The 16,960-nt window shown below is 39.0% G+C and overlaps 1 protein-coding gene and 1 non-coding gene across 5 annotated transcripts in view; both read left to right on the top strand.

Annotated features, from left to right (window-relative positions):
- Positions 1-16,960, top strand: part of cno (adherens junction formation factor afadin) — a 48,735-nt gene that overhangs the window by 17,667 nt on the left and 14,108 nt on the right. For 3 of the 4 annotated variants that reach the window (XM_017154458.3, XM_017154457.3, XM_070217864.1), the window contains exon 7: positions 15,456-15,808. In XM_017154458.3, coding sequence (XP_017009947.2) covers positions 15,456-15,808 — 353 coding nt within the window. Of the gene's footprint in view, positions 1-4,383; positions 4,421-15,455; positions 15,809-16,960 lie in introns of those variants that run through there. The other variant, XM_017154459.3, reaches the window with a different exon arrangement.
- On the top strand, positions 7,437-7,560 carry LOC123003166 (U4atac minor spliceosomal RNA). The gene has a single exon (XR_006412454.1). It is a non-coding gene; the product is annotated as a U4atac minor spliceosomal RNA (small nuclear RNA).

The raw sequence follows: 16,960 nt of genomic DNA, 5'->3' as shown, positions 1-16,960 counted from the left end.
TATTTAGTTATTTCATATTTTCGCTTCAATGTGGCTCAGTGTCGATTGGCATTTCTTATCGTCGCGACGGAATTTCTTTGGCTTGCGGAATTTTTCGAATATGAAATACATTTTTTTTTAATTACTAAAATCTACCAAAAATTCACTATTAGTAGCTAATTTTTTTAAACTGAATACTTTTGAAACTAAAGTAAATTTGTACATTTGCGGAAATAAAAGTTGGTCTGAAGTGAAAACAAAAAACAAGTTAAAATGAAAGACGATTTGTGTGAAAAGCTACGTAAGTTAAAATTTTCAAAAAAATGGTTTTTTTATGTTATTCATTGAGTGAATTAAGGGTTTACAAATATACAAATCCCTGAATTTGTTGATGCTTTTGACCGAATCCTTGCAGTCTTAGACCTGAACCCTTAGCGTATTCATCAACCATATTAGCGAGGACATTGATCTGATGACAAGGGAGTGGATTGTGTTCCTAACAACATTTTTACCTTTGATAATAGCTTTTAAGTAGGTTCCACAAAGAAGACAAATCATTAATTTTGTATAGGTTTCTTTTGATTTTGTACACAGATCGACATATTTTAGTGTGTACTTCTAGGATTAAAATGGATCGAGATGGTCCATTATCCTAGCGACGTCAGTCTACTGTCGCAGTAGCAGGTTTCACAGTTTTGTAACTACATTTCAAAAACACTTGTATAGTAATTAATTAACAAGTTAACTGACAAAATCATAATAATTTCCTAAGAAGGTAAATCGCAACATCAATAATAAACTTAAGCGAAGATCAGGAAGGGCTTAGCGCAAAAGAAAAGTGCACATACAAATTTGAATGTGTGTTTGGGCAAATGTAAATACAACTTGGTGCGGAAATGTGGCCGCAATCATCCAACATGACACACCACACACAGGTTGTCAAAAGGGAAGCGTCGTTGAGTTGGAAATTCTACACAGAGGAAAAAATAGTAGTTTCCTATTCATATTTCCAAACCTTATGTAATCTAACAATGATGTGTTTTGAGAGCGAATGCTTAAATTGCAAAACCATTATCACGTAAATCAGAAATAGTAATAAATTTACCAAAATTAAATTTCAAAATTTATAAAGTTAATGTTGGTTTACTTTTTTTGTCAGCGTATCTCGGACCCACCATATTTACCGACCCCTAACCGCTCATAATAATGACATTGGCAGGGGTCCTCTTTGGGAGTCCCTGTTGTTTGGCATTAGTTTTTGGATGCGAAACTCACGAGCACTTGGCTGCCATATGCACCTCTCGCTCTATCTACTCGTTCACTCTCTGACTGCTGTTTATCTCCCTATCTCTCTTCAACCATCCCTGGGCCATTCGAAAGGTGTAAAATGTAAATTGCGACCGCACTTCACTCACATTGTTGTCGGCTGACGACGCCGCTGGCTTTGCTAATTGTTGGTCGTTTTTCCTTGTTGCCTACTTTTGTGTGACAGTGTTACTAACCGAGGGCTGAGTTAAAACAAGAAAGGAAGCTACCTTCGGCCAGCCGAAGCTTATATACCCTTGTAGATAAAAGAATACTCACTCGGTGCAGTTCCAGGGATTCCAGGTTCAGCGTTTCGATTTATTTCAATTTTGGTTTTAAGTAGTCAAGAATCAAAACGCCTACTTCCTACAAAGTTACAATGAATTTTCTTATATTTGTTTGGGAGCCTTAAGATATAGTGGTCCGATCCGGCTGGCTCCGACATATGTACTACCTGCAATAGAAAGAAGACCTTCGGGAAAGTTTCATCGCGAAAGCTTTAAAACTGAGAGACTAGTTCGCATAGAAACGGACAGACGGACAGACGGACAGACGGACAGACGGACATGGCTAGATAGACTCGGCTATTGGTGCTGATCAAGAATATATATACTTTATGTGGTCGGAAACGTCTCCTTCACTGCGTTGCAAACATCTGACTGAAATTATAATACCCTCTACAAGGGTATAAAAACAGGTGAATTGTTCACCGTTGTTTTATTAGGACGTTTTCAGGACTATCCATTTGGGTCAACATATTCAGCGGGTAAAAAGCCAAATGGGGCAAAATCTAACATTTTTTTTATTTCTTTCCCTTTACCTTTTTTTGATTCCTAATGCACTTTTTTGGTTATACGTTGTATTTTTAGATAAACAAAACATGAACTACTGATTGCTAAATATTTCGTTCCTGGTCATGCATATTTTGACTTATATTATCAGCTACCTTGAAACGTGTTCGGTGATGTGATGCTGGCTAAATTTACGCTCCTCCTCGAGCTATGCTTTTCTCTTAAGTTATTTGCAATAATTATTGCCAAGAGAGCAGTTTTAGGTCTTTCTCTTTTCCCTCTCGCATCCTTTGTGCTTCGGCTTTGTCGGTTTGGGTTTCGCTTTCGATTTAATTTCCTTTTTGTTTGTCTGGATCTATTGCACAGTGGGTGATAAATATCATTCCAGAAAAAAATTGATTTTATTACTGGGCACTAAATATTTTCTTTTTTAAATAGATATGTTTTATATGTATTTGTAGAAAACTGTTAGTGCGTGAAATCATGATACATTTTTATTAATTATCATTTAAAAAGACTAATCATTTAACTTTATACTTACTCGAACAAACAAAGTTTTCAGTATATAAGGAACTGCTAATATTGAAAACTTTACTTTTTTTCATTTTTGAATCACCCTAATATATTATTTTTATTTATTTAATAATTAATCAACCAGAGGCTTAAACATTTTTGCGAGTGCTCTATCTCATAAAGGGATAGTTGTTTTTATCAAATTTTATTGCTCACTTTGAGGTTGTAGGATATAAACTTCAAACTGTTTCGTTGCGTGTCTGATGGGAGTTCCCCGCAGAGTGACTTAACCCATTCCACCCATTTCGATTTGTTTTGGTGTCTCTGGCGTGCGTCAATTTCTCTTCCGTGCGTTCGTCCTGTCAAGGATAATGGGCATACCTTTGCGGCCGCATCGTCGGCACTTCCAGCAACCACCAGGTGGGTCAGCAACAGGAATAACGACCCGTCCACCTCGTATCCCACACTCTTGGTCGCTTGGACGTTTACCAATAAGAAGAGCGAATGTTCTTTCTTTATACATTTTATGTACAGTAAAACATCGATAATCGTAATTTTCAAATTATTTTTAATATTCCCTAAAACATATTTTCTGTTTAATGCCTGGCTTTTCTAAAACAACTCCGTATTACTGCAGTTCAGTTGTCCAAAAAAAAAAAATTAAAAAAAAAACAAGAACTATTAAATAAAATCAAAATTTGTATTTAAATATTATGTTAAAAATCAGAACAACAATTTTAATTGACAAATTTGAAGATAAATTCTTATTACTTAACTTTAAAGGTAAATATTTTTGAAACTGCGAGTGATCAAATAAAAAGCCAGAAATCAAATAGTTTATATGCAGATTAGTTTTACTGTTGACGGTTGCGGTTCGCTTCGGTTGTTGATTCATGTTATTGTTGTTTCTCCGAGCTTTGTCAGCGTCCTTAGCAATGTCGATGTACCGCCGGCTCAAGAGATAAAGGTGGTGAGTCAGGGGAGGAAGGTGGGGCGTAATGGGGATTCCCCACCAACACATATCACATTGTCCATTATCTACGCCGTGCACTTCACAGTCACACTTCTCCCTAGAACTCACACACATGCACATACACTGAACAAAATGCAAGAAAAAAATAGCAAAAAAGGATTTTCTAAAATTCAATTCAAGTTGCTTTAGATTAACCATTTGAGTGACAAGAGCCTTGTTTCTTGAGTGGAATATAATAATAATTTAATAATCATTTTGCATTTTGGATTATATTTTGCTATGATACTGATAAAAAAGATTAGGTTTATAGGTTTCAAGTATTTTTCTCTCTGGACACACTCAAACTGTGTTGCCGATGCCGATGGCCGACAGAGTTTTCCGACGAGGAGCCGAATTCTGTATTTTCCGCATTGTGTTTGGGGCAACGGCGGAGGCATTAGGTTCACATTCAGTGTCAGGTTCAGTCATGAAGTAATGCTGTCCGGGAAAGCACGACGCGGCGCTTTCGGGAAACCCGCGACACATCGCAGTTGTATTTGAGGCGAGAAAAGTTCACCGGCAAACAGCGACGGCGGCAACAGTTTTTCCTGAAGATAAAACGATGGAAGGATGATGGCTGGGCGCCCATCGTGGGGTGCTGTCGTGCCTCCCTCTCCACCGCCCTCCATGCATACAGAAAATTGTCAAAATTAGATGCCGTTCAATTGAATGTGCTGTGTACTAGCAAAGTGATTTCGCCCCAATAACTTTCGACTATAGTGGAGGTGCGGAGGAGTCTATGTGGTCCAATTAATAGTATAATCGTCTGCTAAGAGAACGCCGTGGGAACTCTGCAAAATGATGGATTGGGGCATAAGACGTAAGTTACTTTACCAGGGGGATAAACCTATTTATTTATGTTTTTACCCCACCGTTAATGAGCGGTAAGCCAGTCAAGTAGCCCAGAGTGCCCTGAAAAGTATGCTACGGAATCCGTCACCGAAAGTTTCTCCTTCAACTTTTTTTGGCAGCATTTTCCAAATACTTTTGTCACAACTTTTTCGATTTTCGTGTTTGGTCATTGTGAGTTATTAAGCGGTTGCGGTCTCTGGATTTTTTTGTGTAAATTGAGCTGGCAATTTTCCGGCTCTCAGGAAGCATTCAACTTGATTGTCAGATTGATTGTGTTTCGCATTAAAAGCTTGAGAGCGACAACATTGATGTTTTTAATGGAGTGAGTGTCAATTGAAGTGTTTTATGAACCCTTAAAGAGAAAGGCGATGAACAGCTTGTATGGCTTAGATTTTAGAGTACTTTTAATGTTTTTGTGCTGAAATTAGGCAATTAAACTCTGTCAGTTTATAAATAAATGTTACGTAATATCCTCAAATCAAACATAGTACGATCTTATCATAAATTTAATAAATTCTTTGTGGAATAGGAAAATCATCACTACATTTATGTAATTACTGATATTTACTTAGTAAACTAAATCCACAAACAGATATCAGATATTTTACCTTGATATTTGGTCTAATTTCTACACACGACTTTAATTGGATTTAATCACACCGCAAATAAAATAATTTGACCCCCAAGCTAAAAAAGAATACGTTCACCATCTAAAAAACTCCCTAGACCCTAGAAGCAAATATTTAACTGTGATTACGATTCCAGAAAACTATTTCGATACAAAATCACTCTTTTGTTTTATGAGTACCTATGATATAAATAAAAAATGCTTTATAAATAAAGTGAAGAAATTCACAATTTTGTAGCAAATTCAAGAGTTTTTCTTAAATAAAAGTTTTGTCCTAGTTATGCTCACATAAATAAATTTATAGTTAACAAATTGTTATCTATAGCATAGAAAAAGGCAAGAAAAGTCGTAGAATATATTTTATAATTTGGCAGAGTTTTACATGGATGTTAAATAACCACAAATGTTATATGGTCGAAATCATAAACGGAAACTACCAGGCTAAGTGCGTTCTCTTAATGACATGTTCGAGATACCCTCCAACCGATTATTAATTTTGGGAATATCTAATGGCCCGATTACAGGCAAATGGGTCGAAATTTTCGTGCGAATACATTTATTATTCATGGAAACAGAGCAGGACATTGACCATACCCTGATGATTGCCTTGATGACATTTCCTTTTCATGCGGCACAAAATTAACGCTACATTTGTTTTTCCAATAAAAAAAGAGGAGGAAAATGTCGACAGCAACAATAATCATTTGGGAAAGGACGCAGTAAAGCAATCTCGGTTAGAAAAGGTCAAACCTAATGAAGCTCAAAAGGCTTCTTCGTAGACTTTGGTCCATGGCTGCTCATAAATAATTGTGCCCCGCCTGCTGACGCGACCACCCACTATATTTCCCTCCTCTATTTCCCATCCCTCTCTGAAGCTGCCTCATAAAGTTTGCAAAATGCAGAGCATAATTTGCTGCCTGAATCTTTCTAGGAACTTGGGAACTGTCGACTTTATTTCACGCCACGCTCTCTACGGTTTCGACCGAAGCCCGAGAAGTGCAGTTTATTTTTGAGGCAAACGGCGCCGCCAGAAACTGGAAGCCTGAAGGTCATCCCTGGTCCTGGTTGTTGTCCTTTCCCTCCCACATGAGTGGGTGGACTGAAATGCGCTTAGACATTGGGGAAACGTCACTCGAAATTGGGTTAACAATTTGTTCACTTTTTGTTTTATTGCTGTCCCTTTCCTGAGCATTTTAAAGTGGAAACTCAATTTCATTAGGTAATTCGATTATGGCTGAATCGGCGAAATACTTTAACAGGCCTTTAAGTGTATTAAATTTAATTTAAACTTCCGAAGACATGTGATCTTAGAACACATAAGTCGCTCATAAACGACTAGAGCCCATACCTTTGGTTATATACCATTGAATTTCTCACCAAAGAGAGACCTTAATCAGATTTTAGAACTGCATGAATGTGTTTAAGCCAGTGTAGAAAAAGTATTCTATGCTAAGCAAATGTGCAATTCAAATTTTGTCCCGAATAATAAAATCTTTATAGGCTTTTGTCCCTTCCATCAGAAATAATCTCATATTTCTGTTGACATTTTCCATTTAGCTCATAGTTCGAGCACAGCCGAACAGAATCAATCACCAACAGGCATCCACAGCCCGGAGAAGTAATCATCATCATTTACATGATGCCGCCTCTCAATTGCCTCGCCAGACTTTTCACTTTCCTCCTGCCATTTTCCTCACAAGTTGGCAGTCAGTCAGCCAGTCAGTTCCAAAGATGACTAAACGAAATTGTCACAATGCAGACCGAAAATACTAGTGAGCTCTCGGGGCTCTCAAATAGCAGAGACAAAGGCAGCAGTCAGGACCAGAGACACATGTCACAGCACTTAAACAGAGGAACGCTGGCTCCTTGCCAGGATAAATATGTATTCCGTATTCCCTTCTCCAATTGAATTATTCAGTCTCGTGATTTTACTTTAGCCCCCCTCTCCAGCGGCCCTGAGGTTTCTCACTAAAGGGAAATTGCCTATTTATTTATGAGTCGAAGCGGATTAGGGTCCCAGAACGATGCCAGAACGGAAATTAATGATATTAATTTGAGTGTGCCTGGCTACGGTGCTTAATAGTCGCCAGCCAAGCGTCATAGCTGAATGAGAAGCATGTGAATTCCTTAACTAATCGCTGTCATAAATCTGCCAGAGATAAGGGTTGCACATCATTTTAATATCTGCGAAAAACAGGAAAGCTCAGGAAACCCGTTATTGGGCGGTACAACCCTTGCAACTCGTTTTCGCGATCGTTAGATCATGGCAATGCTGATTTTGCGCACTTGGTGCGCCTATAATTCCCAACTAGTACTAGCCATTTTTGTATGAGGGGTGCTTACATTCCGTCACTCGGCCTTCCTTGTCTTGGGGAGCAGAAATGTTCAATGAACGTATAGTGAGGACATTGCTGCTGACACCAATGATATTACCCCCGCTCGCCGATCGCTCGCGATTGGAGTTCGGAATTTTTGGACCAGGCTCCCTTACTTTATAGGGAGCCGCCTCTTAAATGAATGTAAAAACGAGATGTTTCAAGATGAAGATGACATGGAAACTTGGGAAAGTTCGGTAAATGTTATAGTAAAGTTTGGTGATAAAATACTGGTAATTTTAAAAACGTTATGCTAGTAAATCTCAGACATTCGAAAAAGCGAAGTTTGATGGATACACGTAAACTCTGAAGAATTTTGGAAATATTGCAGGCTTAAAGTTGCGTTTCGGTTTTACGGCTCCACAGTTGGAGTACTTCCCGACCAAGCATCCATTTAAAACCAAACCTACCCCAGAGAATCTCAAGCCAGGGAAAATGGAGGCAAAGAAATCGCAAGTTGGGCAACAATAAAGACGTTGACTGTGCGATGCTCGTTAGCCGAAAAGTAGCTTCAAGTATATCTCATGTTTTTATGTGCTCACAGGCACACATATATCCTTTGTCTTATACTTGTGTTTTTTCTCGTTCCCGGTGTGAGTCGGTTGGGCATATTGATTGCCTCAATAAGAGAAAAGCGGAGAGAGAGAGATGATGTCTGGGGCCCGATTGATGGAGTGGATTTGTGTGGTAATGCGTATGGAAATAAAAGTGGAAATGGGAGGGAAATGATTGACAGGCGTTTGTGGTTTACTCGCTAAAAGCCCATTATTTCTGTTTTGCTTTCGTAATTCGATAGGTATTTTGTAAAACGTAACTCCGTTGACTAGTTGGGGATTTCAATATGGTTTTATTAAGAGGTTATATCTTAAAAAGTTATATGTTAAAATATAGCTGCTACAAATTGTTTTTCCGGTTTAAAAAACAAAATTCCATACAGTAGCCATGCGCGATGCCTGTGGTTAGCTGAGTCCTTTTAAATTGTAATTAAATTTAAATACATTTTCGATGACTCAGTGCATCCGCACAAAGCTCTTGAGCTTCGCCATTCAAATCAGCTTATCGCACCCAACTGAATCGGACCGCGAACCACGACCTTGTCCGGTTTTTCAGAGCATCCATTTGGTTGGGCTGGCCGCATCTCGCTGCTGGATGGGAATCCAAAGGATGTGTGTGCCAGTTCAGTTCCTTCCTCATTCTGTATCCTGTATGCCAAAGTTGCTACTGCCACTACGGGCACTGCTGGCGCTTTGGTGTTGGTATGTCATGCAAAGGACCAAAGAGCAAACGCACTTAGAGACACCAACACCAGCACCAGCAGCCAGCTCAAACACTCGCACACCCATTCACAAGTGCACACACACAGCACACACCCGTTGAAAACATTGTAAACTAAATGTTGTTTTATACACCACTCACTCACCCACACAGCCATAATTTACTCTGCTTGCTTTATGGGCGCTTTAGGGTGTGTGTTTGTAGTTATACCTCACAGGAAAAGGATATATTAGACTCAAAAGAACTACCATATAGTTTTGAAAAATGTTGAGCATAAAAAAAAAACCTCTGATCTCATCAAATTGGTCTCCACTAAAGCACTTTAGGTTTAATATTTAATATTTTGTTTCTTTTAAATTAAAAAATCAAATATTATAGCACGATATCATATATTACGCGATCCAATATAAATTTTAATAAAGTCCAGGGTATCTTATAGTCCAAAAACTTAAGCTCAGCGTTCTTACTGAATTTTTTCGTGTCTTATTCATTCATTCACGCACCCAGTCCGACAGTGAGCTAGTCAGCGAAGGACTTGCCTTTGCGGCATTGCTCATACGCTCAGTGTGCTCTCAGTTATCCTTGCGCGCTGTCAACGCATTGTTGTGGGCGCCCGGCGCCTGGCAGCTGCCGCCCAATCCTTACTACCGCCGTGCCCATACGGTTAGTTTGTTAAAAAAATATTATTGGGAAAAATTAATTTAATCTGTGCCTTTTTTTCGGACGATTTTCCATCGCGCGACTCGTTTGCGGTTAATCCGAAGTGTCGTGTTGTGTGTGCGAGTGTGTGAGCTCTGTCCTTTCAATTTGATGGCAATTCATTTAATTTCGTTTTTTACGCAGTCTGCCGCACTTTGATTTCAATTTATACTTTGTTGCCGCATTACCAAGCGCGCAAATTGAATTTTCACACGTAGCTGGCTTTTCCGTTTATTTTTTGCCCTTTTTTAAGGGCTGAGAAGGATTCAGCCAGGCCATTAATTCACCAGCCATGAAAAATGTAATTTTTTAGAAAACCTTCACATCAGTACCAAATGTATGCATTTCTAAAGGAAAAATGTCGGGCTCGCTGGTGGTTGCTCAGTTCCCGAGGACCCGGCCAAAACAAACAGACAAAAATCAATAAATTTCAGGAGTTATTTACAAAAGCTAAACGCTCTTTCCCCGTGGCCCGATGTGTGTGTGTGTTGGTAAGGGTGTGTGTTGTCCATTGTGGGCCTTAATTTCAATGGTCAGGACAAGGACGCGGCTGCACGGCACAAAAGGACACAATGTCCTGGCTTGTCTGTCGTCATCAATGGCTGCACACGACATTCAATATATCGAAACGTATAAATCCGAAGAATCAGTTAAAGCCAAAAGAACGAAGTTCAAGTCGATTTTTACCCTTGAGTAAAATCAATGGTTTTTGAATGGGTGGTCATAAAGAAACACATAGCAATTTTTTTTTTACTCTTAAGGCGATCTCAATCAAACAGTTCCTAAAATATTCAACATCTAAATATTTTACATTTCTGAAATTATTATGTAACCCTCTAGAACACTTTTTAGGATAAAAATTATAAATTTTAATAAATAAAAAATAATAAAATTTAAACCTTCTAAAATATTTGACAAACGGTCAACAGTTGTGCGTCCTTTTCAATGAATACCATTTACAATACGTAAAGGGACAACTCACTCGCAGTCACGGACAGTCTGCAAAATCCAATCAAGCTATCAACTCCTCTCACTTTCCACCTCCATTTCCATCTCCCAACTTTTCACAGACCCCACTCCCCCGCCCACTGACCGATGAGATTTCATTCTCTTACTTCTCCCCCTCGCATTTTATTCTCTCGCTTAGAGTCTGGTAAAAGGAAAGACCCCGCGCTTCAGCTTGAGTGTGGCAATTATATTTTTATTGTTTCTGTTGCCAAATTGTCTAGCAAAAATGTTGGTAACCGCCGTTCTGGGCAACACTTGACTTGAATAGAGGCTGCCGTCCGACGCCAAAGGCGATTGGCTGATGGGAATGGGTGGTTAAATGTGAGGGGGGAGAAGCCACTGGATGATTTGATTTTGTGCATCGATTACGATTACTTCTTCTCTTGGATGCTTGAAAAATAAATAACTTGTTTGGATTACTGACTGGGTTTCAAAACGTGGGGAAACCTCTGTCAAAGACCTAGTGGTATATTGAGAATAAATGCTCAAAATGCCCATGTTTGTTCCAGTCTTAACTCTTTCAATAAATTTTTTTTTCTTTCCATTTCAAAAATTTTTAATTTGGCAAGCTTTTAAATATATATTAATTTCAAATATTTAATCAATTTCCACCACAATAAAAGCCATTAACGTAAATCAACATCCTTTATTAGCCGTTGCTAATATTAATCGCAAAATGGCCGTTAGCTGAGGGAAGTTTATATGATGTTTGTTGGGGCTTACAAGAGGATTAAACTATGCTGTCGTGTCGCCTGCCCAGTGGAGGTGTCCGACTTTGGTCAAAGGAGGAAAAACTTCCTGCATGAGGGGAAAACTTGGCTCATTAAATTTTCATTGTTTTAATTTGCACAACGTGAAAAGCTTCCACCCCTTACCCCTTCGTGGGAAGGGGAAGGGGAGAGGGTGTGGTTGGGTGTGTGGTTCGGTGGCTGGAGTTTTCTATGAGGACGTGCCTGGGCGGGGACGTGGCTCCTTTGGTTTCTTCGGTTTGCAGAGTCAAAGCCGCCACGTTTTACGACTAATTTGGCTAATTTGAGAGCTCAGGCTGCTGCTGCTGGTAAAATCAATCTCAGTCAATTAGGCCAAGCAAAGGGCGCTTTTCTCCCTCGGCATCTCTCCTCTGCATGTTCAGAAAAGCATTGAAAAGTTTATTTTTCTAAAATATATATTTTTTCCCCATATTACACTTTTAATTAAATTCTTTGGGGGTGTTCTGCTCGCTTTCTGGCATCCTCTGCTGCCAAGTTTGAAGCGAAAGTTTCATTTTCTGCCGTTTGTTCGACTAATTAAAAACAGCACAATGAAATGGTCGGGCTGCACATTGAATACTCTACAAAAGAAACCACGGGGCTTAAAACTTCATCAAACTCTAAACTTTCCCATAAAGATCTATATTTTTGTCCAATCTATTTTACCTTTTTTTTATTCTTTAAAACATTTTATTTGGTTTAATCTGTTAAACACTTTGAGTAGGTTAATCTACATTTTTTGTCCAATCTATTTTACCTTTTTTTTTTATTCTTTAAAACATTTTATTTGGTTTAATCTGTTAAACATTTTGAGTAGGTTGTCCCCAATTTTAGGGTATAATTCAAGACCAGTGGGGACCTTCCTTCTGATTTATGCCTGCAAAATTCCTTTCTAACCAACTCGAATGGGGCACTCGCGCAGCCCACTTTCCTCTTTTCTAATCGCTTTGGCCATTAGAGCACAAGCTGCGCTAATAAAAATTAATGCGCCCAACGCTTGGTGGCCCCAGTTTCCGCTTTTCCTGGCACACAGGGAATCCACAGTTTTGTGGATTACCTTACGGGCAGGCGATGGGTGGTGATACCTATCCTGGTGCGGACTCTGCCCCAGTCACTCAACTCGTTATGCAATTTCCCTGCATTGTTTTTCGCTCTGTAAAATGCGCTCCCCTCACTTTCTGTCCTTTGTGCTCTGTTGCCAATTTATTCGCACTTATGCACGTGCATACAGCCTCACACACAAGGACAGTTGGAGGCTTCACACATGATCCTGGCACGTTGTTGGCCGAATCAATTTCATGGCTCGTTCGTCTACGCCCGAGCCCCCTAACCACCCATTCACCCATCCACCCACCGACCAGTCCCTCGCCCCCTCACTTTGATGGCTTTTGCAATTTGCTCGTTTTCTTGTGTCAACAATGGTGGCTCGGTGAGTGGTGAGTGGCGAGTGGCGAGTGGGTGCTACTACCTTTGCTCCGGCCAAGCTGTTGACCAAGTAGGAACAATTAAAATGATTTTTCTGGCATCCGTTTGGCACTGCACTTTATCAATGTGCCCCTCGTTTCTGCTTTCCAAATGTCAACTGCCAAGGACGAAATGTTGTTTGCCTTCGTTCGCTTGCTGGAAGTGCACTTACAAAAATTGTTGTATGTAAAGTATCCTCAAAAAATATTTGTAATATGTTTTTTAAATTTCTTTATTGATAATGATATGATTATGATATAATAAATATGCAATTATTAAAATGTAACAGTCTATATGTTTTAAGTTTTGAAATAAATTCAATGTATGAGCCTTGACCTTTTTGTATGTGTAGTGAAAGGAGCTGAAGTCCTGTTTCTATATGCATGCCAAATGAGGGGCACTACTTCAATTGCCAGTCGAGCAACCTGTCTAACTTGTCCATTTACTGATTGATTTACAATTGTACATATGCCGTGCATGGTTTGGTCATAAATTACCTGGTCTGGTGAACACTATTATTGGGAGCTGTCAATGGCAGTTAGCAAAAGAAAGTTGTTACAGAGATTGGGGTTAAAGAAATCGAAAATTTCTTTAAATAAAAAAGAAGAAATTTGTAGCTTAAATATTAAATATTTTAATAATTTTAAAAGAAATTTATCTTCAAAAAATAAATATAACTTTATCTATTTATAACTTTCATAACAAAATTTGGCTTAAAGGCCAATTTATAAGACGAAATTCCAGCTACAGTTTATAGTAGTCAACCCCTTCATAATCTCCGATCAACTTCATCGCCTGAGTTGCTTTCAACTATCCTTCGGCTCAACTCTAAACAAGTTGCAATCCAAACAAGGAGATTATTCAGTCATCCCATTCAAGGCTCTCTCGACATCAAGTATATGAAGCGTGTTCATGTTTCTGGCTTCGTTTCCTTAAGCTTTGGCTGCCTTTTTGTTTGCTTTCTGTTTGGTGGCACCCCACATTTTTGAGTTGATTATTTTGTGAGCGCCCAGAAAGTTGTCGGAAAAGTTTTACTCAACGGCACCAAAACAAGGCGAAACCCAAGTCCGGACCTTTAAGCCATGTGAGAGCCGAGCCATATATTAATAATAATTCTGTCCCAGCAACGCCGACAAATACACAGAAACACAGATGTGGTTCTTTTGGTTTCGCAAAGAAGGTATTATACAATAGAAATATTTAGAAATTCATTTGGTTTTACGTTGTTCTTTTGCCAATTGTCGTTCTTGTAACCGTTTCTGTTTTTGCTGTTTTTGCTGTTGCTTATTGTTAAAGTTTTCAATTTGAAAGCATGGCTAGATTTCCCTGGAGTTTCCGCCCTATTGCCATATTCCCTGCGCCGCTCCCTTCTTGCCTAATAAGTTGCACATGCCACGCCCATGTCATGCCTTATTTAGCCTGCATTGCCCAAATGCCGTTGGCACATGCCACGTCTGGTCTTGCATCTTGCCATCATCTGCTGCAATTTGCCCCAAAACCGTGGGGGCATCAGTGGGGGAGGTGGCAATCGAGGAAGGATGGTGCTGCTGTAACTGCCATCACATTTTGCATGCTTCGTTAAGCATTCTGTACAATAAACAGCAGCTGAAACAGCAAAGATGGGTATGCTGGGGGACCTGGAATGTATATGCAGAATGCCAATCGATTTAAGGCAGGCCTCGATTCCAAAATTATATTATATTTAAATCAATTATTGCCACCATTATGGCTAACATAATTTCCAAAAATAAATTACCATTTAAATGATCAGATACTACAGATAAACAGGTGACAGAATAGCATTAGTCAATTATGGTTTTTTTTAATGAAAAGTTTGATTTTCCGCTTTTGTTATTTTCCTGGGTAACTCAATAGACGAACTCAAGCTCACAAAAATATTGGCCTACATGCTTGTGCTATATTATATTCTGAAATCCAAATTTGATGTGTGTGAATCTACGTCGCCGATTTGTTGTTGCAGTTGTCGTCTGTGAAAAGCTACGGAATGTTGTATATAAATTTCCATATCAAAGAACCAGCCAGCGAAAACTTGCCACTGAACTGTCTGCCAGTCAGTCGCTCAGTTATTCAGTTAGCCAGTCAGTCAGTCAGTTGGTTCAGTCTGGCCTCTGGCAAAGTCTCTGGAGTCTTGATTGTTTTTCGCTGGCTCGCAAAATGAACATCTAATATCGAGACTGAAATTGATGATGCAGCCCGAATTGGATTTCGTTTTCGGAATTTCTATTTTGCCTTTGTTACATCCGACGTGAACTGATGCGATGAGATTGCAGAGAGTGTTCGGCGGGTTTAACACTAATGGGTACTATATTGGGATGCCATGGGATAGTTAGAAACTTTACCATTATATAGAACCCTACTCTTTGAAGTAAACAAAAAAATAACCCTTTTTATTAACATTTGCATATAATCCAATTAAATTATATTTTTAATTTTTAAGAAGAAGAAAAACATGTTAAATGTTAATAAAACATTTTTGGACATTTAAGTTTAAAATTATTTTTTAATCACTTGAAAGTATCTCAATATATATTGCCACGACTGTCATGCCAATCATCATGCATTTGAGTGGCAGAGATTTAAAATTTTGCAGCACTCAGCCCAAACTGCACTTCCCGACGAGACACTAAAGACAAAAGGCAGCTAAAAAAGCTGCTGATGCATATTGTTTTGTATTTTATAGTCGCGCAAATATTTAATTTAAATTTTTAACATGAACATAGCAAGTAATTTTACCTATGACTAAATTATTACCGTCACTGATGTATGGATTTCTTTTTTTTACAGGCTCCATCATGTTCCATGTGCGGAGACGTCCAGCGGACTCCCAGCCCCGGAGACGAAAGAAAAAACCCCTGGGAGCGGCCAACGGGGCTAACCACATATCCGGCGATCGTGAGGGTCCTGTATTAGTGGAAGTGACGCACAGCGGCGATGGCGGTCGACGGATCAAGTTGGGCAGCGATCCCGTGGAGGTGGGATCGGCGAACACAAATTGCCTGCAGCTCTTCGGGCCTTCGATCCAGCCAAGGCACTGCCTCATTTCGTTGCTGGAGGGAGTTTGTACGGTGACCCCGCTGCACACCGATGCCCTGACCTTCGTCAACGGGCATCACATCAGTCAGCCGACTATTCTCCATGTAAGTTCAGTTTCAATTATCAAAGAAAGTCGAACCAATAAATTTAAATTTATTTGGTACAAATATTCCCTTGTTTAAGTTAAATCTTAGCCATTGTATCATTAAAAATGCGATATAAATGGCATTTAGTTTAGTTGGGCATTCATCGTAATTTTTTGTTGTAGAAATAAAATATTTTACATTATTTCAAGGTTTATAACTTTAAAAATTAAATTTTGAAAATGCATTAGAGCCTAATCCACGACAGTACATTCGTAACTTATGTGCGGTTAGGGGTGACCTTTTGTCTATCCCTCCATTAACTAATTGCGAATAATTCGTTTTAATTAGTTAAATTTTCGTGCTCGTCACCCGAGGCGTATGCTTAATTTGACAGCAGCAGGCAATGCTGCGAGGAAAAGTTTCGCCATCGACCTTGACCCGGTTGAAGTTTAAAGGCTTTAAAAGCTGCCAAGTTCCATTCGGCTGTTATTTGCCTTCTTACATTTGTGGGACTCTCGTGGATCCGACTGTCTGAGAAGGTCCAAGCCAATAATCGTCCTGGCTTAGTCAAGCGTTTATGGGGACAACTTTCGAATGGAATCAACTGGAAGATAAATGAGCATTGGAATTGATTTACGCTTTAAAGTTAAACTAAGTCGCAAGTAATTGAAAGCAAAAAGGGTAGAAGTCTTAAACAGTTTAATTTATTAGTTAAAGTTTCAAATAGTCGTAAACTCGAGCTCTGATTAAATGGAAAATATTATAGTAAAGTTAAGGGACTCATTTTTAAAGTTCTATTTAAAAAATAAACTATATAAATCCATTGAAATATTTAAAAAAATTTAGGAAAATTAATTAGATTCGATTGTTATGTCTTAGAAGAATTTACATTTTCTGAGTTTAAATTTAGTAACATGACTGTCACAACTCAGAAGCACACATTGCCAAACTGAAGCCGCATTGAGTTGGACCTTTCAATTCCCATTCATTTGCACTTCAAGTTCATTATCAGCTTTGAGTTTGAGTTTGGAAGGCAATAAAACCGCAGATAGCAATGTGCCAGGAGGAAACACATCCCACAAGCTTTGAGTCGCCGCTGATTTATCTTTTGTTTTGACAACTTTTCGACATACAACGGAAACACAAACAAAACGTCAGTGACAACTACAA

Source organism: Drosophila takahashii, chromosome 3R (genome assembly GCF_030179915.1).
Source record: "Drosophila takahashii strain IR98-3 E-12201 chromosome 3R, DtakHiC1v2, whole genome shotgun sequence".
NCBI classification, from domain to species: Eukaryota; Metazoa; Arthropoda; class Insecta; order Diptera; family Drosophilidae; genus Drosophila; species Drosophila takahashii.
This window is presented reverse-complemented; position numbering and strand designations above follow the sequence as displayed.